Genomic DNA, 17,866 nt, shown 5'->3' with positions numbered 1-17,866 from the left:
CATATAAATATCATAGATAGGATATTAGTGCATCATATGTAAAATTTACTTTGCTTGACAGAGCTTTCAATGTACGAAAAAATGTTTTAGAGATACGCATTCCAATTGCCAGTTAGTGAATTTCGAACAAAATCCTCTGAAATCTGTTGCATCAGTTTTGACGCAGACTGTACAAGATTCGCCCAGGCGCTGGGAATAATTTCAAAATTTGCGTGCCGCTAAAATGTAAACTCGCCACCATCCTCGAACAGTCCCATCGGTTATCTCCCTACTCAGATCCTACTTACCACCATAAAATCCTGCTCTCCTATTGGTCAGCATCTATCTCATCATGAGGAGAAGTTCCTCGATCATTTCGTTTCAGAAGCGCTATCGTTCACATTGAATTCATGTTGGTAATTTCGCTTTCGGGCCTTAGTTACTGTACTGTATCATGTTGCAATATTAAATTTGTAGGTTATTAGCCATAGGTCACAAGAAAATTGCAGATGTGCAGGAAAAATAGAAGATGATGCTTTCTATGGAGACAAAGCTTGAAATAATCAAGAGGTAAGAGCCTGGCATGCAGTTAAGTGTGATCGATAAGTAGTATGGATGATATCTGTCAACAATAGGCATCATCCATAAACAGAAGGAAGCCATCAAAGCAAGAACATCGTTGAAGGGCGTGACTGTTTTCTCCAACAAGAGGAACTACATCCATGATGAGAGGCTACTTCTCCTTTCGATTAAGGACAAGAAGATCACTGGAGACACGATCACCAAGATGACAATCTACCAGAAGGCCAGAGCTATTTTCGGTGAACTGGTGCGTGCTCAGGCCGAAGATGACGCAGGAGAAAGAACATCTAAGCAGACACCCCCAGAGTTCAAGGCTTCTCAGGGATGGTTTGAAAAATTCAAGAAATGGTCTGGAATCCAGTAGGTGGAGTGGCATAAGGAGACTGCAAGTTCGGACACAAAAGCGTCCAAAGTCTTTGTTAAGCAATTTGACGCGTTGACTCACCAGGAAGACTACAGTCCCCAGCAATATAAATAAGATAAAATTTAAAATAAATGAAATATTAGAAAAACTATGATCCAAAATGATGTACCTATGCTCCACATACCCCCCAGAGCATTCAAATATCTTCTAATGCTTCTTGGGAGAACTGACTGATTGGTTATTAGATACTAGTGTAGGCGACCAGTCAAAATTGATGGTTAAATACTTAGATATATATGTATAGAGCAAAGAAGGATCTGCTCTCCAAGCCTCCAAACTACTTCGTCTTGCTGCAACAAATGTAAAATTAGGAGAGCATATTAGTACCTCCACATTAACATGTCAGATAGCTCTTTATGCTTGAACGGCACGGAAATTAAAACTTCTCAGACCTCGTAGGATCTAATACACATTTGTGCCCTATAAGTGACTTTCCTTTGCCAGAGGGACAGTGTTCCTTAAAATTGTAAAGAACAACCTCAATACAAACAAGCAGGAATTCCTTGAAGGCCAAGCCTCACTATCCACGGAAGGAACAGAATAAAGCCAAAGGTAGAGTATGAATGACAAAAGTGAAGCATCTCAATACCATTTGGGCCTTTCTGCTGGATCTCCACCACAAAGTTGATTGTGAACGAAATGGCAATCGGCATCCAGATTTCAAAATTGATGATGATATCACAAGGCATTTAGTTCAATCATAATTAATTGATTAATAATTGAAAGAAAACTGTACAAAAACAGCCAAATAAAACATGGGGAATGAATATAAAAAGAGACTCACAAAAAACACAACATGTTTATTCACAAACTTATAGAGAAAATCAATGTTACTTCTATGGTTACTTTACCTGACAAACCAAATCCATCAAAACATTAATAGAAAAGGGGAACAGTCAGTAAAGTAGAAATACTTGAGGAATAGTTTTCTGCAGCTGCTGAGACAATACTAGTACGGAGACTTCAGGCTTGAGAGCATTGCAGAAGGGTGGCTGAAGTTCAGATGAAACTGGCTAGACGACTGGATTTGAAGACGTCACAGAAAGTTTGGCATCAAGATGGGACATACAAAGTCTTTTCCAAGAATTTGATAATAGTGTTGAACTAAGGCCAGGGTGTATGCAGCGTTGGCTACTTCTTGTCACAAGCAGTAAGGGGTGGCTACTTCAATTTCTCTCTTCTTAGCCATAACAGGATTTAGGAGATAGGCATTTGTCATCTGAAGGGAAGGCGGGAAACTGGCTCTATAGACTTCTGGTCTTCTCTGTTTCTTATCTCGCCAGGACTTGGTTCTCATCTGCTTCAGACAGTTCCTATCTTGTCTTATGTCCTATCCTATCTCTCTCAGACAATCTCCTCTTGAAGTCTATCTACCCCTGTATGGGGAGAGTTAATTACAGTGGCAGTAGTCATTTCCATAGAAGGCATTTTTTTAACAATTCTGCGTCTTGATTAGCCTCCTCAAAAACGCCCACATCGATCACGCCATGGAAGCTTCTTGTAGAAATTTCTGATGAAATCTGGACCAAGTGGTGTTGTAACAAAAGGGCAGCATGTGTCCACCCATGATGACATATTTCATGAACAAGGATATTCCTCAGGCTCAGTTTCTCAAAATATGCTAACTCCACTGATTAAGATGATGTCATTTTGGTCAAAACTGGACAGTCCCCTTATCGCTGCAAGAGCTCTTCATCGAGGCTCGGTTTACTTTCAAAATGCTAACAACAGTGAAGTGATGACAGGTTTAACCGAACAATGCGGTAGTAAAATCTCGTCTTGCTGCTCACACTTTGGGAATCGATATTTTTGTCTTTTAATAACATACCCCTTCAAAAGTATTGTATCTACCTCAGTTTGGTTACATAAATGAGGTACCAATATCTGAAAGAGGAAACATGTGGGGTTGTGAGGTCATTTAACGTGGAGAAAAGGGTATTTTGGGGAACAGTTTATTGAAAAAGATTTTCAGACAGTCAAGCTCTATCATATAAGATCAGTCTTGCATCACTATTCTTATTATGAAAATGAGCAAGATCTTAGGTTCTAGCATTTCATATGGATGAAATTCTTTAGGGATGCATGGCACCCTTTTGTAGCAGTGACACCCAGGCAGATGCACTTTTCTGCATATTTTAGATACCCCATAGATATTTTCATTTGCAGATATTGGTACCTTGTTTGTGTAACAAAACTGATCTAGGCTGCCAGTCTATATGTGTTTATTTGTGCAAAGTCCAAAACGCACCAAAGAAGCAACCACGAGATGGTTGATGAATGACTAAGGACAATTCTCCTTTGTCTCTTTGAAAGATACAAAGAAATAAAATTAAAAGCATAAGTGCATGAGCATTCAACTTGCATGGTGTGGATGTAGCAGCTTTGATAGTCTTCATGTGTGAAATTGGAGGGTGTCTAGCTAGTCTGGGAACCTGTGGAAGTGGCACTGTTTCAGTAGTATCTTCTAATTAGGAAAGGCCAATCAAACATGTCCAAAACCCTATATCTCAGAAATCAAAATGAGATAAAGATCATGAATGTGCTAAAATGTGGGAAGGTATAAACTTCCCGGTAATCTCATATCTTTGGAATTCTGTCTATGGCCCATACAGCTGGGTCTGGCTAAAAGGAGAAATGCATGGGCAGTTTTCAGTTTAGGGCTATTGCATAAAGGGTATTACCAAAGTCTGCCACAACTCTCTGCCTTGCAGATACCCATGTTAAGGAACCTTACCAACGGGGGGATCTAATCTCTTCTGTTACTGGAATTTGCTATGTTGTGTGAGTTAAGATATATCTTGGGATGCTTTTTATCCTGTTCTTTTTCCCAAGTAAAGATTTATATTACTTCTATAGGGCATAGATCACCAGAATGAGTAATCCCCTGATTGCATAGGTTTGGCAGGTCAGTTGTATTGTCAAAAATCAAGGGACATCCTACCCAGGTTCCGTTTCTACTCTCCTGCAATCAATTGTTACCTCCTCTATTACTAAGACTAGGATGCAGCCTGGCATGGACAGTGAGTTCAAGCTTCCTAAATGAAATTGAAAAGATTAGGTTGTGAACCTACTAAAGGGGACCAGCTTTTCCAAAGTAACCTGCAAATATAAACCAGCTTTTCTGAGTGAATAGGTTCCATATTGCTACTTCACACTTCTCTGTAGTTAAGGATGTAACCTTTAAGAAAAGGATTAAGGGCTGAACTTAGTCACTGAATTCTGCCCAACCAAAGATCTTTCACTCTTCAGTGGTATGGATCTTCATAAACCAATCCTTTGCTTTTATGGAAGGGGTCAGGTTATATAAGGCTAAGTTCCTGTCAAATATATGGTGAGAAAAGGGCATAATTGTTACGGTCAGCTAGTTATATGTCCATTTTGTGGGCACAGTATGGCACAGTTACCAACACTCTGTGAATTTCTTCTTCTTTGCCTTCAGCTTCTCCCATTTCTATATGGGGTCACTGTTTCTAGTCAGCCTTCTCCATCTTCCTCTGTCCTGTGCATCTTGTTTTCTTAGACCTTTTCCTTACGGTCATTCAATAATATATCTTTCCACCTGAATTATGGCCTTCCCATCCTTCTTCTGCCCTCCACCTCCATGTTCATAACCCTTTTACATACATGTTCATCTTCTCTCCTCATGACATGACCAAACTATTTCAGTCTTCTTTCCTGAGCTTTCTTAGAAACCTCAAATACTTTGACTGTCCCCCTGATTAATTCCTTCCGGATCTTATCTTTTTTTGTGGTACCAAACATCCACCTCTGCATTCTCATCTAGGACACTTCAAATTTTATTTCCTGCTCTTTCTTTATTGGCAAATTTATTGCTCTTTATTTATAAATTGGCCAAGTCTCTGCTCCACAGAACATGGCTGGTCTAACAACACTTTTATAAAACTTTCCTTTAACCTTTGCTCTGATCCTCCTATCACAAAGTACCCCTGATGACTTTCACCAATTCATCAATGTACAGTGAATTCTATGAATGACTTCTGCATCAAGATTTCCATTTTCACTCAAAATAGAACAAAGATATTTGAAGGAGCTAAACCTCTTTATGTCTTCTTGGCCTAATTTCACTGTTCCCTGCCATTCCTCTCCACCTGTCCACATATATTCTCATAAACACAGGAAGAAAAGTCACTAGACTGAAACATAAGGAAGTGAGCAACCTTGTCCAACCAGACAAAACCAATACTTCCCAGAAGTCAGGTGGATTTGGATATGGAAGTAAGCATGTAGAGTCCAAACAAACCAAAAAGCTCTCTTTTTATTAATCATTTTACCAGATCAGTGTTTCATTCTGAAGTTGGTAAGCTTTAGCAGATAGTTCAGCTAAGACCTAACTTTTTGTAGACCTTCATGCTACAGATAGCTTTCTGTAGAAACACAGAGATACACATGGAACTTCTTCAATGGTGCTCATACTTAGCATAGAATGGACCTCTCCACCAACATCCTTAACCCTTTTTACCCCCAAAGGACGTACTGGTACGTTTCACGAAACTCATCCTTTTATCCCCATGGACGCACCGGTACGTCCTTGCAAAAAAAACTGCTATTTAAATTTTTTTTTGCATATTTTTGAAATTTTTTTGAGAAACTTCAGGCATTTTTCCAAGAGAATGAGACCAACCTGACCTCTCTATGATGAAAATTAAGGCTGTTAGAGCATTTAAAAAAAATATATATACTGCAAAATGTGCTTGAAGAAAAATAACCCCTGGGGGTTAAGGGTTGGAAATTTCCAAATAGCCTGGGGGTAAAAGTGTTAAATTAATGTCTGCTGGGAGTACTGTTTCAAACTTGTTGGTAGAAAAGAGAAGGTATAATTGCCTCCTAAAAGGGAAGACAATAACCATGATATGCCAGAGAGAGCAACATAAGGTTCTCAGCCAGTTAACAGTCCTGAGTTTGTGAAGATTGTCCAGTAACAGGAGGCTGGGGAGGTCCTTGAATGCCGAGTACCTATTCCCTGTTTTCTCTATGCCATATATAAATGAGAAATGTAGCTACTTCCACCAAGGTGAGATCAATTCACAGCAAAGCAGGGTAAGAGTAACCTAAACTTGGAAAAGGTCACAAAAGCATCCTGCTCATTCCCCTTTGTTGCTATTGACATTTCCTTGACTGAGGGTTGCTAGCATCCATGGATCTTATTAAAATTTTACCTGCCAACTCATTGTTCTCTATGCCACTAGCTGTACTCTTCCTCAAAGGAGGTCTGGGGGCATCACCTGATGTGAAGTACAGCCAGATAAGAATCACTCCTTGAAATACGGTCTGATGAGAATCACTCCTTGACAAGTCCAGAGAAATAGATAGCAATGATTGGTAACATAGTGAAGAGTTAAATAATGCAATGATAGAGGTTCAGCATTTATACTGTACGTGGGTTGAAGGACTTGGGCAAAAAAGAGAGAGAGAGAGAGAGAGAGAGAGAGAGAGAGAGAGAGAGAGAGATGAGAGAGAGAGAGAGAGAGAGAGAGAGAGAGAGAGAGAGAGAGAGAGAGAGAAGAGGAGAGAGAGAGAGAGAGAGGAGAGAGAGAGAGAGAGAGAGAGAGAGAGAGAGAGAGAGAGAGAGAGAGAGAGAGAGAGAGAGAGAGAGAGAGTGTAAATAACAATGATAGGAGGGCTCAAAAATATATTCCAGCAGTGCCTTAAGCCAAGAAATTGTTACATACATATACCAAGGCACTTCCCCCAATTTTGGGGGGTAGCGGATGACATCAAACAAATGAAACAAAAAAGGGGACCTCTCCTCTCTACATTCCTCCCAGTCTGACAAGGGACTCAACCGAGTTCGGCTGGTACTGCTAGGGTGCCACAGCCCACCCTCCCCCGTTATCCACCACAGATAAAGCTTCATAACGCTGAAAACCCCTAATGCTTCTACCTCCGCGGTCATCCAAGGCACCGAGGAAGCAGCAGAACCTACCGGAACTACGTCACAATCGCTCGCCATTCATTCCTATTTCTAGCACGCTCTCTTACCTCTCTCACATCTATCCTCCTATCACCCAGAACTTTCTTCATTCTATCCATCCAACCAAACCTTGGCCTTCCTCTTGTACTTCTCCCATCATCTCTTGCATTCATCCCCTTCTTTAGCAGACAGCCATTTTCCATTCTCTCAACATGGCCAAACCACCTCAACACATTCATGTCCACTCTAGCTGCTAACTCATTTCTTACACCCGTTCTCACACTCAAAACTTCGTTCCTAACCCTATCTACTCGAAATACACTAGCCATACTCCTTAGATACTTCATCTCAAACACATTCAACATCTGTCTCTTCATCACTTTCATTCCCCACAACTCCGATCCATACATCACAGTTGGTCCAATCACTTTCTCATACAGAACTCTCTTTACATTCATGCCCAACCCTCTATTTTTTACTACTCCCTTAACTGCCCCCAACACTTTACATCCTTCATTCACTCTCTGATGTACAACTGCTTCCACTCCACCATTTGTTGCAACAACAGACCCCAAGTACTTAAACTGATCCACCTCCTCAAGTAACTATCCATTCAACATGACATCCAACCTTGCACCACTTTCCCTTCTCGTACATCTCATAACCTTACTCTTAACCACATTAACTCTCAACTTCCTTCTCTCACACACCCTTCCAAATGCTGTCACTAATCGGCCAAGCTTCTCCTCCACGTCTGCAACCAGTACAGCATCATCCACAAACAACAACTGATTAACCTCCCATTCATGGTCATTCTCGTCTACCAGTTTCAATCCTCGTCCAAGCACTCGAGCATTCACCTCTCTAACCACTCCATCAACATACAAGTTATACAACCAAGGCGACATCACACATCCATGTCTCAGCCCCACTCTCACCGGAAACCAATCGCTCACTTCATTTCCTATCCTAACACATGCTTTACTACCTTTGTTGAAACTTTTCACTGCTTGCAACAACCTTCAACCAATTCCATATAACCTCATCGCATTCCACATTGCTTCCCTATCAACGCTTTCTTCAGATCCATAAACGCACCACCTTACCTTTTGCTAAATATTTCTCGCATATCTGCCTAACTGTAAAAATCTGATTCATAAAACCCCCACCGCCTCTAAAACCATCCTGTACTTCTAAGATTGCATTCTCTGTTTTATCCTTAATCCTATTAATCAGTACTCTACCATACACTTTTCCAACTACACAACAAACTAATACCCCTTGAATTACAACACTCATGCACATCTCCCTTACCCTTATATAGTGGTACAATACACGCACAAACCCAATCTACTGGTACCATTGACAACACAAAACACATATTAAACAATCTCACCAACCATTCAAGTAAAGTCACACCCCCTTCCTTCAACCTCTCAGCTCTCACACCATCCATACTAGATGCTTTTCCTACTCTCGTCCATCTAGTGCTCTCCTCACTTCCTCTCTTGTAATCCCTCTCTCATTCTCATCTCCCATCACCGGCACCTCAACACCTGCAACAGCAATTATATCTGCCTCCCAATTATCCTCAACATTCAGTAAACTTTCAAAATATTTCACCCACCTTTTCCTTGCCTCCTTTCCTTATAACAACCTTCCATTTCCATCCTTCACTGTCTCTTCAATTCTTGAACCTGCCTTCCTTACTCTCTTCACTTATTTCCAAAACTTCTTATTCTCTTCATATGAATGACCCAATCCTTTGCCTCACTTACCTTGCACTTTACTTCCACATTTTTCTCTCTATATCTTTCATACTTCTCTACACTATTACTCTGCAACCATTCTTCAAAAGTCCTCTTTTTCTCCTCCACTTTTACCTTCACTCCTTCATTTCACCATTCACTGCCCTTCCTCATGCTACCTCCAACAAACTTCTTGCCACACACATCACTTGCAATCAAGGCTGGTAGTACGGTACGGTACGGAATGTTTTTCCGTACTCCGTACCTGGCTAAAATACCGTACCGTAATTTCGTACCGTACTATCAATAATTTTTCCGTACCGTACAGTACGGAAAAAATACCGTACCGTTATTCCGTACCTTTATTCCGTACCGTACTAATATGGCTGCTGCTGCTAAGGATATTTTTAGTAATATTTAATACTGTTCCTTTGTTTTTAATACAAGACCAAGAGTATTCACTTTGGTATTCATAAAACATGTTTTGCCATGAAACTATACCGTATATTTAGTACATGAAATATAGTGTATGAAATATTATTCAAAATATTTCCCAGTATTATGACTCTTTGGATAATAATAATAATATTGTTGAAACCATCACTTCCTCTTTTAAGGATTTTATTATGAAAAAAAAAATATAAAATAATCTAACCATTAATAGAACTTAAAAGCATTGCCTGATGTTACCATGTAATAAAATAAACTAATTTTTTTCTCAACATTCAAAAGTTACGATGTAATAGAATAAAATAAATATTTTTTTCTCAACATTGATAAACTTAAGTTACGATGTAAGAAAATAAACTAAATATTTTTCTCAACATTCATAAACTAAAGTTGAAATGTAATAAAATAAACTAAATCTTTTTTCTCGACATTAATAAAATAAAGCTTGTAGCCTAGGCTATAGGAAAATACCTTCCAATAGGAACTTCTTTTAACCAAACATAAGAGTTCAAATTGATTATGTATTGCATCTTAGAAACATAATGGCATCTATTATATCATCCTTCATAAGGCTTTACTGGGGGACGACTCTTCCGAACACAATATAGGATTATATTTGTGATGCTTCAAACTTTTGTTGGTATTACTTCAAGAATTAGACACAGACATCACAGTTAATTAAGGAATTAACACATGCATAGTATATTACAAAGTGAAATATAAAATACCTTAGTATTCTACAAGTGAAATATTTTTTAGTCCAGTCAATTGCTGGTGTCCAAATATGCATTAACAATAGTTGCGAAGTGATAGATATCCAAGCCTAAGGTAAGGTACGGTACGGAATTTGCCCATTTTTTTCGTACCTGAACCGTACCGTACCGTACCTTGGTAAAATTACCGTACCGTAATTCCGTACCGTACTTATAGGCTAAATATCAACCGTACCGTACCGTACCGTACGCCAGCCTTGCTTGCAATCACAACAAAATTTTCTTTTACTAACTTCCACTCCTCCTCTAAACTACGAGTTTCTCTTACTTTCACTTCGTCATATGCCATTTTCAACCTTTCTTGATATTTACTTTTTACCCCCGGGTTTTGTTAGCTCTTCAACCCTCACTAGCTCCTTTTTACATCCACCTACTCTATTCCCCCAATCTTTTGCTACAACTAATTTTCCTTCCACCAAAAAATGATCAGACATACCGTTAGCCATACCCCTAAACACGTGCACATCTTTCAATCTTCCAAACATTCTTTCAGTTATCAACACATAATCCATTAACGCCCTTTCTACCACTCTTCCCCATGTATACTTGTTTTTATCTTTCTTTTTGAAAAAAGCTAGAATTTATCACCATTTCTTGATCAACACACATATCTACCAGTCTCTCATCACTCATTTTCACCTGGTACGCCATACTTCCCAATGACACCTTCTACCTCTTCAGCGCTCACTCTAGCATTTTAGTCACCCATGACAACTACATAATTCTTTCTACCCAGTCCTTCTACACACCTAGTTAATTCATTCCAGAACTCATTCCGCTCTTCGCTTTTCTCATAACCTGGCCCATACGCACTGACCAAAGCCCAACATTCCCTACCCAACATAACCCTTACCAACATTAACCTAGATGATATCTCCTTCCATTCCACTACTTTACCTGTCGTCCATTCACTCAGCAATAAAGCCACACCTTCTCTTGCTCTTCCCCTTTGAATCCCAGACACTCTACCAGACATTTCACCAAACACCACTTCACCTTTCCCTTTTATCTTTGTCTCACACAAAGCCAATATATAAATCCTTCTATTCCTAAACATACTTCCAATCTCACATCTTTTACTTTATCGTACTACATCCACGCACATTCAAACACCCCAAAACTAGAGTGCAGGAAGCTGTCACTCTCCCCCAAGCTCCACCTCTTTGATGTCTCACAGGATTATCATACAGGAGAGGGGGTTCCAAGCCCCCTCGTCCCGTCCCTTTTAGTCGCCTCTTACGACACACAGGGATACATTGGCGCTATTCTAATTGCCAAAATTTGGTGCTGAAATTCCTTCAACCTGATCTTGTACTTTTTAGGATTGTTATAACTAATTTTACATGATATAACAATTCTGAATTGAATAAAGTGCATTTTATGTGTAAATAAACAGTATATAAATGGAATTAAGAAAATATTGCATAACATGTTAACGCATCTGATAAAGAGACAAAATATATGAAAATTGTAAATTTAAGGTTAATTAGGGCATTCATTTATCACTAATGAAAATCTACACAATACAATACAGGAAGATGAATAGGGGAAGTTTACCTTTCTTGCTTGTAGTCATAATCTTTATATGATCTTTCCCATTCTTTATTAGTATCCTCCTTAGCACCAAACCGCTCTCGAAGATCATTGCATTCTTTGATAGCTTTATCTCTATCATGAAGCGAAGCTGCTATTTCTCTCTTAAGCATCTCAATTTGGAGCAGAAGAGATTCCCGCTGTTGATGTAATGGCGTATTAGGAACACAGAAGAAATTAAGAACTATTAATCTACACAACAACAAAAACATTGAGTATGGCTCAACCGAAAGCCATGTGTTACATACTGTTATGTAATTATTTATACCAAAACTTTCTACGCTATTGCAAAAACAAATATACTGACCACTTACCAGCTTGACACATGAAAAAGAATATATTTAAATATTAAATCTAAAGTGGAGGACAATCATTTATCTGATTACTTATTACATAAATTTTCCTAGGCATATCAACATTCTAAGTATTTAATCTTAAATACCTTCAATTTATTTATCAACTGATGCACAGTTCTGGCAATTCTATGCACTTAAATTACTGTTATTACCAAATATCCATTATATGTACAGGTATCAGCAATATACATATGTTTTCAAAGTAGGAATGCTGAAATATTTTTAAACGAGATCTCTGGATACAAAATATTTCAAGTTCCACTTTCCAAAAATTTGATTGCAAGGAGTGTTTTCCCATAGTTCTCAAGAGCACTATATTTTGCATAATTTGAACTTCGATCAGTTGCATAACTATAATAGCCACAACAGCTAATATCTGTGGTATTCAAGTTGCAGTAAAACTTTCTACTGCCGTCACTTGTAACAAGTGGAACTTCTGAATTTTCAATTCTACATCATATTCTTATTTTAAGCTTGCAAAGCATAACATTAATTTTGCAATATTTGTCAATGGCGCACTACTTCATGCTGACTGAAGATGAAACTTACTACTGAGCAAATCATATGATAACACAAAATAAGAAACTACATAAGGACTGCAGCATTCCAGAGAATATGCTTATTACTAAAAACCAAATTAAATACATTACAACCTCCCTTCATACCCTTTACTTTTTATATTTTACACGAGCATAAAGTAATAAGATTCTTAAGGTACAATAGTTTTATTTGAGATAATATCAAGAACCTCTGGAGATGAAAAGAATACCAATAAGCACTAGAGCACAAAAATGCACCAGAACATCTCACTAATGGCTATATGGCAAAGCATGTGTACAACATAAATATAAAAGTAAAACTATATACAGTACTGACTTGCCCAATAGATGTAAAGAAAATGTATGTGCCGAATCTGCAGATGAAATATCTTAATATAACAAAATTTACAGCTACTGTAATAATACAAGGTTATATTTGCAAGGATTTTCCTTTTGCATAAATTATGGTAGTTATCTTTATTCTAATAGTCATGTTAGGATGTATAATATTGGTTATGAACAAATGTATTGCTTTAATTAAACAAAACAGTAATAAGTAATAAGTGAAAAGTATTTTTCCCCATTATAAAAAAATTTATACTAAAAGTGTAGAAAAAGTTATGTGTAGTAGAACCTCAGGATTCGAACATCTCGAAGCTCGCACAAATCGGTTTTCTACCATAAAGTTTGAGTTAAAAATGCTTCTGTTCTCTAACAAATATTCGGTACTCGACCAGTGCGAGACTAAGCCTGCCAAGCCGAACGCCATCTCTTAAGCATTGGCCGTTGTTGTCGACTAACGTAAACATGTGCTCTGTACGCTCTGCCTCATTTTATGCGTTCCACTGTGCTATATCTTTGTTTTACATCCTTTTCACATCTACTTTAATTCATTAGCACTTAAACATGGGTCCAAAGAAGAATAAGAGTGAAAGTGATCAAGTAAAAAGGAAAATAATGCAAAAAACTATTGAATTGAAAAAGGAAATCATTGCCAGGCACAAAAATGTAATGTATATTTCAGATCTTGCTCTCGAATACTCTATGGTAAGTCGACGATATCGACTATTTTAACGAATAAAAATATAATAAAGGGAGCTAGTCTTCCTAAATGTGTAACTTCTTTGATGAAGCAAAGGCCTCAAATGCTTGAAGATGAGAAGTTATATTTTTCATAATTGAGAAACTGTTACGAGGTGATAGCATTAGCGAGGCATTTATTTGTGAAAAGGCACTAGAAACCTATGAAGATTGTGTGAAGAAAACTCCTGGTACAAGTACTATCAGTGATTTTGTATTCAAGGTTAGTAGGGGGTGATTTGAAAAGTTTAAGAATAAAAGTGGAATACACAGCGTAAGATGGCATGGAGAGGCAGCGAGTTCAAATAAGGAAGAAGTCGATAAATTTGTCGCCAAGTTTGGTAAACTTATGAACGAGGAAGGTTATACCTTTCAACAGGTGTTCAATGCCGATGAAACTGGTGTGTTTTGAAAAAAAAAAATGCAGAAGAGAACCTTTATTACAAAAGAAGAAAAGGCTTTACCAGGGCACAAGCCAATGAAAAATAGTCCCACTCTTCTGCTGTGCAGTAATGCAAGTGGAGATTTTATGGTTAAACCATTGTAAGTGTATCATGCCGACAATTCAAGGGTCTTCAAAATGAACAACGTTATAAAGAATAGATTGCCTGTCATGTGGCATGCTCATTCAAGGGACTGGGCGACCCATCAACTTTTCACCGAGTGAGTCCATGAAGTTTTTGCACCGAGTGTGAAAGCATATTTATAAGAAAAGAACTTACCACAAAAATGCCTTCTTTTGTTAGATATATATATATATATATATATATATATATATATATATTATGTATATATATATTATGTATATATATCTTCTTCTTTGTCTGCACCTTTTCCTACTTTTATGTGGGGTCGATGTTTCTGGGACAGAGGTAGATGGAGAACGCTGGCCAGAATCATCGACTCCACATAAAAGTGAGAAAAGATGCAGACAAAGAAGATATATACACACACATATATATATGTATATATATATATATATATATATATATATGTGTGTGTGTGTGTGTGTATGTGTGTGTGTGTGTGTGATGCTTTATGGGGCAAAATTCAATTCCTTATTAAGCTTCACTTCAATATTATTTTAGGTAATTGTTTACAACACCACGCTCTCCATTTACTCCAAAATAATGCAATCCTGCAGTTCTCATCTTCTTGCACAGAATTAGGTAGTTATTTAAATTCTGGGAAAGCAATAATCAGCAAGATATGTTGAGGAAGGGGGAAGGGGTTATAAAAAGGAAATAGCTAGGTATCCCCACTAAACGACTTGAAACTGACATGTCAACATAGCTAACCAAACAGAATTCGTGATGCCAGCGTACATAAACAGAAGTTCATGATGCCAGCGTACATTTGATATACTGTATATTTAAAATATACTTAATTAAAAACGGATTAATTACTCAAATGTCCATAAAATATGCAATTTACAAATAGTGACACTTTTGAGTAATCACTCATTTTTTTACCGCCATTTCCAAACACAGATGAATGTCGATTCTCCAGCCAAGGGTTTGCCGAAACAAGACTTGTCTTCTAGAACGCAGGGGAGAAGGTGGCGGCATTATACTACCACTTCAGGTGCGGACTAGGGAAGCTAAGCTTTCTATGCCTACAACTGTAAGCCGGCAAGGGAGGGACTACTCACCTGGCAGCCAAGCTGTCGGCATAAAGACTGAATACTCAGGGTTACTGTCATAAAACCAAGCCGGGATACTCATCGGCAAGGGGGGAAGATAGAAAACACTAGCCTAGTCAAGCTGGAGTGTACTACTCTATGGCAAGACCAAGATAGGGTTGTCGCCCATGGTGGCACTCAGAGGGAAGGAGGGTTTATCCTTAAATCTCCGAAGGAGACGAGTATCGAATTATATAATTAATTCTAGGAGATATACTAACTCCTGTTGAACTGATAAAACAATACACGAGGGTAAACGGGGATAATGTATGAAAGTATACTAAAGCGCATAGGCTAGGTTAGCCTAGCGCAGGGCGAGATCTCGGCTACCTATATCACCGAGACTCTAACGTATACGATCGACATATTTAGGAAGAGGAAAATTGTTTCCATAATCATATCTTCACTAGTACTGTATAATTTTGCCTAAATAGCTGTAATTCATTAAAGCTAAATACTGGGAATGTCGTTCTGCTGACTAAATAAAGCATGCATAACGAACGACAGCGACCAAAATGGCGCCTCCGGTGACCGGCTATGCTCCAATAAACACATTAAATTTATGCTAAATTCATTGTGAGACAGGAGCTAAAAATTATACACAGTAAAGATTAAATACTCAACTTTCCAGAGGCAGAAGATGCTGGAGAATGCATAATAAATCCTCAAAAATAACGATCTAGAACACTAGATAACCAGGGAGAAACACCATGCGAAAGCGCTACTGAAATAGGAATGAGCGCCATCTTGGAGCCCTGTAATAGTAGGGGAGGAAAGGAAACCTTGATAACGGCTCCCCTTCAATTTCGCCACTCTTCCCCCTTGAAGCGAAAACGCTATTCGGGGTGAAGATTGCCATGTGTTGTATCAAGATATACGTCCCCTGATTCTATGCGATATCTTTAAGAAAAATTTTAAGGATACTCGTACCAGGAGTTAGAATTCTGGAGACCTATGGTCAATTCTCTGGGAGTATTACTGTGGCCAAATATCCCTTAGAAAGCTGTCTATAGGAAGCTTCCATCAGGTCGACATGGCCATCTCACTCAAAAATAGATTTTTCGCTTTGCTTCAAAATCCGTTTATTAGTGAATGTGGTTTGCTCTAAGATAGTATAAAAGAGAGATTTTGTAAGTTTAAATAACAAATTAAGTTGTTATAATCATTTTGCGATAGTATAAAATAAACTTAATTGTTACATTTATCAATATTTACATTAAATATCTTTGTTTACATCGCGTAGCCTATGTAGATGGTTGCGGATCGTCAATGCCAACAGCTGATTTGTCTGTTGTTGTTGCTGTTCGATGAGCATTTTAATAAAGTGGTTGAGAGTTTGTTGAACTGTGCTACTCTTTTCTTCAGGGATTACGTGATAGGGAGCTAAACCATATCAACAATACTTTGTTAACTATATGTGAGCATAATCGTGATACCATCGTGACCTTGAAAACAGCTGACACAAAACCAAAATTAAAAAAATTTGTAATTGCTGTTGTTAAAAAACCTCTTTAATTGATAATAGGAAAGTAAAAAAATTATTAAACGAAGTTTAGATAACATCGAAAACAAGAATTATTGTAGACATCTTTCAAAACATATACTGTACACGTACGTTGTGCTGTCGGCTAAAGCCACAGATCAGTTGACAAAATAGAATGGCCATTTAATTTCTGACTATGATCGAATAAAAACTTAAGTAAAGTAAAAGTTTATATTATGTGTAATATTTACCTGACACTTTCTAAGGAAACAAAGATTTCTGTTAAATCTGTTCTGTGTGTGTACACCTCTGAGAGAGAGAGAGAGAGAGAGAGAGAGAGAGAGAGAGAGAGAGAGAGAGAGAGAGAGAGAGAGAGAGATTTTGGGCAAAGAAAAATTATAAATTTAACTAAACATTGTCCTTTGCTGCAGTCTTTCATCTTAAGTCAGCAGAAAGGTAAACAGTACTACATCAACAAAATAAGCAAAAATATATCATGAAAAAGGTAGCTGTTAGGCATCTGAATCTTACAAAGCAAGTACTTTTTAACTAAAAGCTATAAATAGCTTTCTCAGTGCACTGTTATGAGAATCACCTCTTTGCTTGAGTCATTTGTGGTCTGTTCAATAGTCTTGATCTTTTTACTGGCCTGAGTTAGTTCCTCCTGCAGTTTGTCCATTTCCTTGTGGACGGTGTCACGTTCACTCATCACAAGTGTGTACTCTTGCATTGCAGCATTTCGCTCCTCCTGTAATATGGAAAAATTACAAAATAATTAATATCAATATCTAAATTAAGCAATTCTCTCTAAGAGGACAAATGAGTCCTAAAAGGTCACAGCAAAACATAACATTACGTTCAGGAAATGGTCTTATACTCAGTCAATATTAGCCTACACAAAACTTAACCTTGTAACTTACTTAGCATAACCTATATAAATACATTTAGCCAATGAAAATATAAAATGAATAAAAACTATTCGGTATTGGTAGACATCATTTGTTCATATTTCTAAACATCATTTTGTTATAGTTTACAACAATAAAACTCAACTTAAATTTATTCCTCATATCCTTGAAATGTGTTTTATACTTTTTCTAGTAAATGAATGATTCCGACAAAAAAAAAAAAAAATAAAAGGTTTATTTTTGGCAAGATCATCAACATATTAACTTTGTTTTCTTTTTCCATCAAGCATCTAAATATTAGCCCTAGGAAAGGTTTTTTTCAACTGTGTTTCCCAAAC

At 37.7% G+C, this 17,866-nt stretch overlaps 1 protein-coding gene across 7 annotated transcripts in view; it reads right to left on the bottom strand.

Annotated features, from left to right (window-relative positions):
- Positions 1-17,866, bottom strand: part of Dlg5 (Discs large 5) — an 847,504-nt gene that overhangs the window by 235,560 nt on the left and 594,078 nt on the right. For all 7 annotated transcript variants that reach the window (XR_011044295.1, XM_068372367.1, XM_068372363.1 and 4 more), the window contains 2 exons: positions 17,216-17,368; positions 11,446-11,621 (listed from right to left, as the gene is read on the bottom strand). Coding sequence is in view for 6 of the 7 variants with exons in the window: in XM_068372367.1 (XP_068228468.1) it covers positions 11,446-11,621; positions 17,216-17,368 (329 nt within the window). In the remaining variant the exon portion in view is untranslated. The remainder of the gene's footprint in view (positions 1-11,445; positions 11,622-17,215; positions 17,369-17,866) is intronic.

Source organism: Palaemon carinicauda, chromosome 4, assembly GCF_036898095.1.
Source record: "Palaemon carinicauda isolate YSFRI2023 chromosome 4, ASM3689809v2, whole genome shotgun sequence".
NCBI lineage: Eukaryota > Metazoa > Arthropoda > Malacostraca > Decapoda > Palaemonidae > Palaemon > Palaemon carinicauda.
This window is presented reverse-complemented; position numbering and strand designations above follow the sequence as displayed.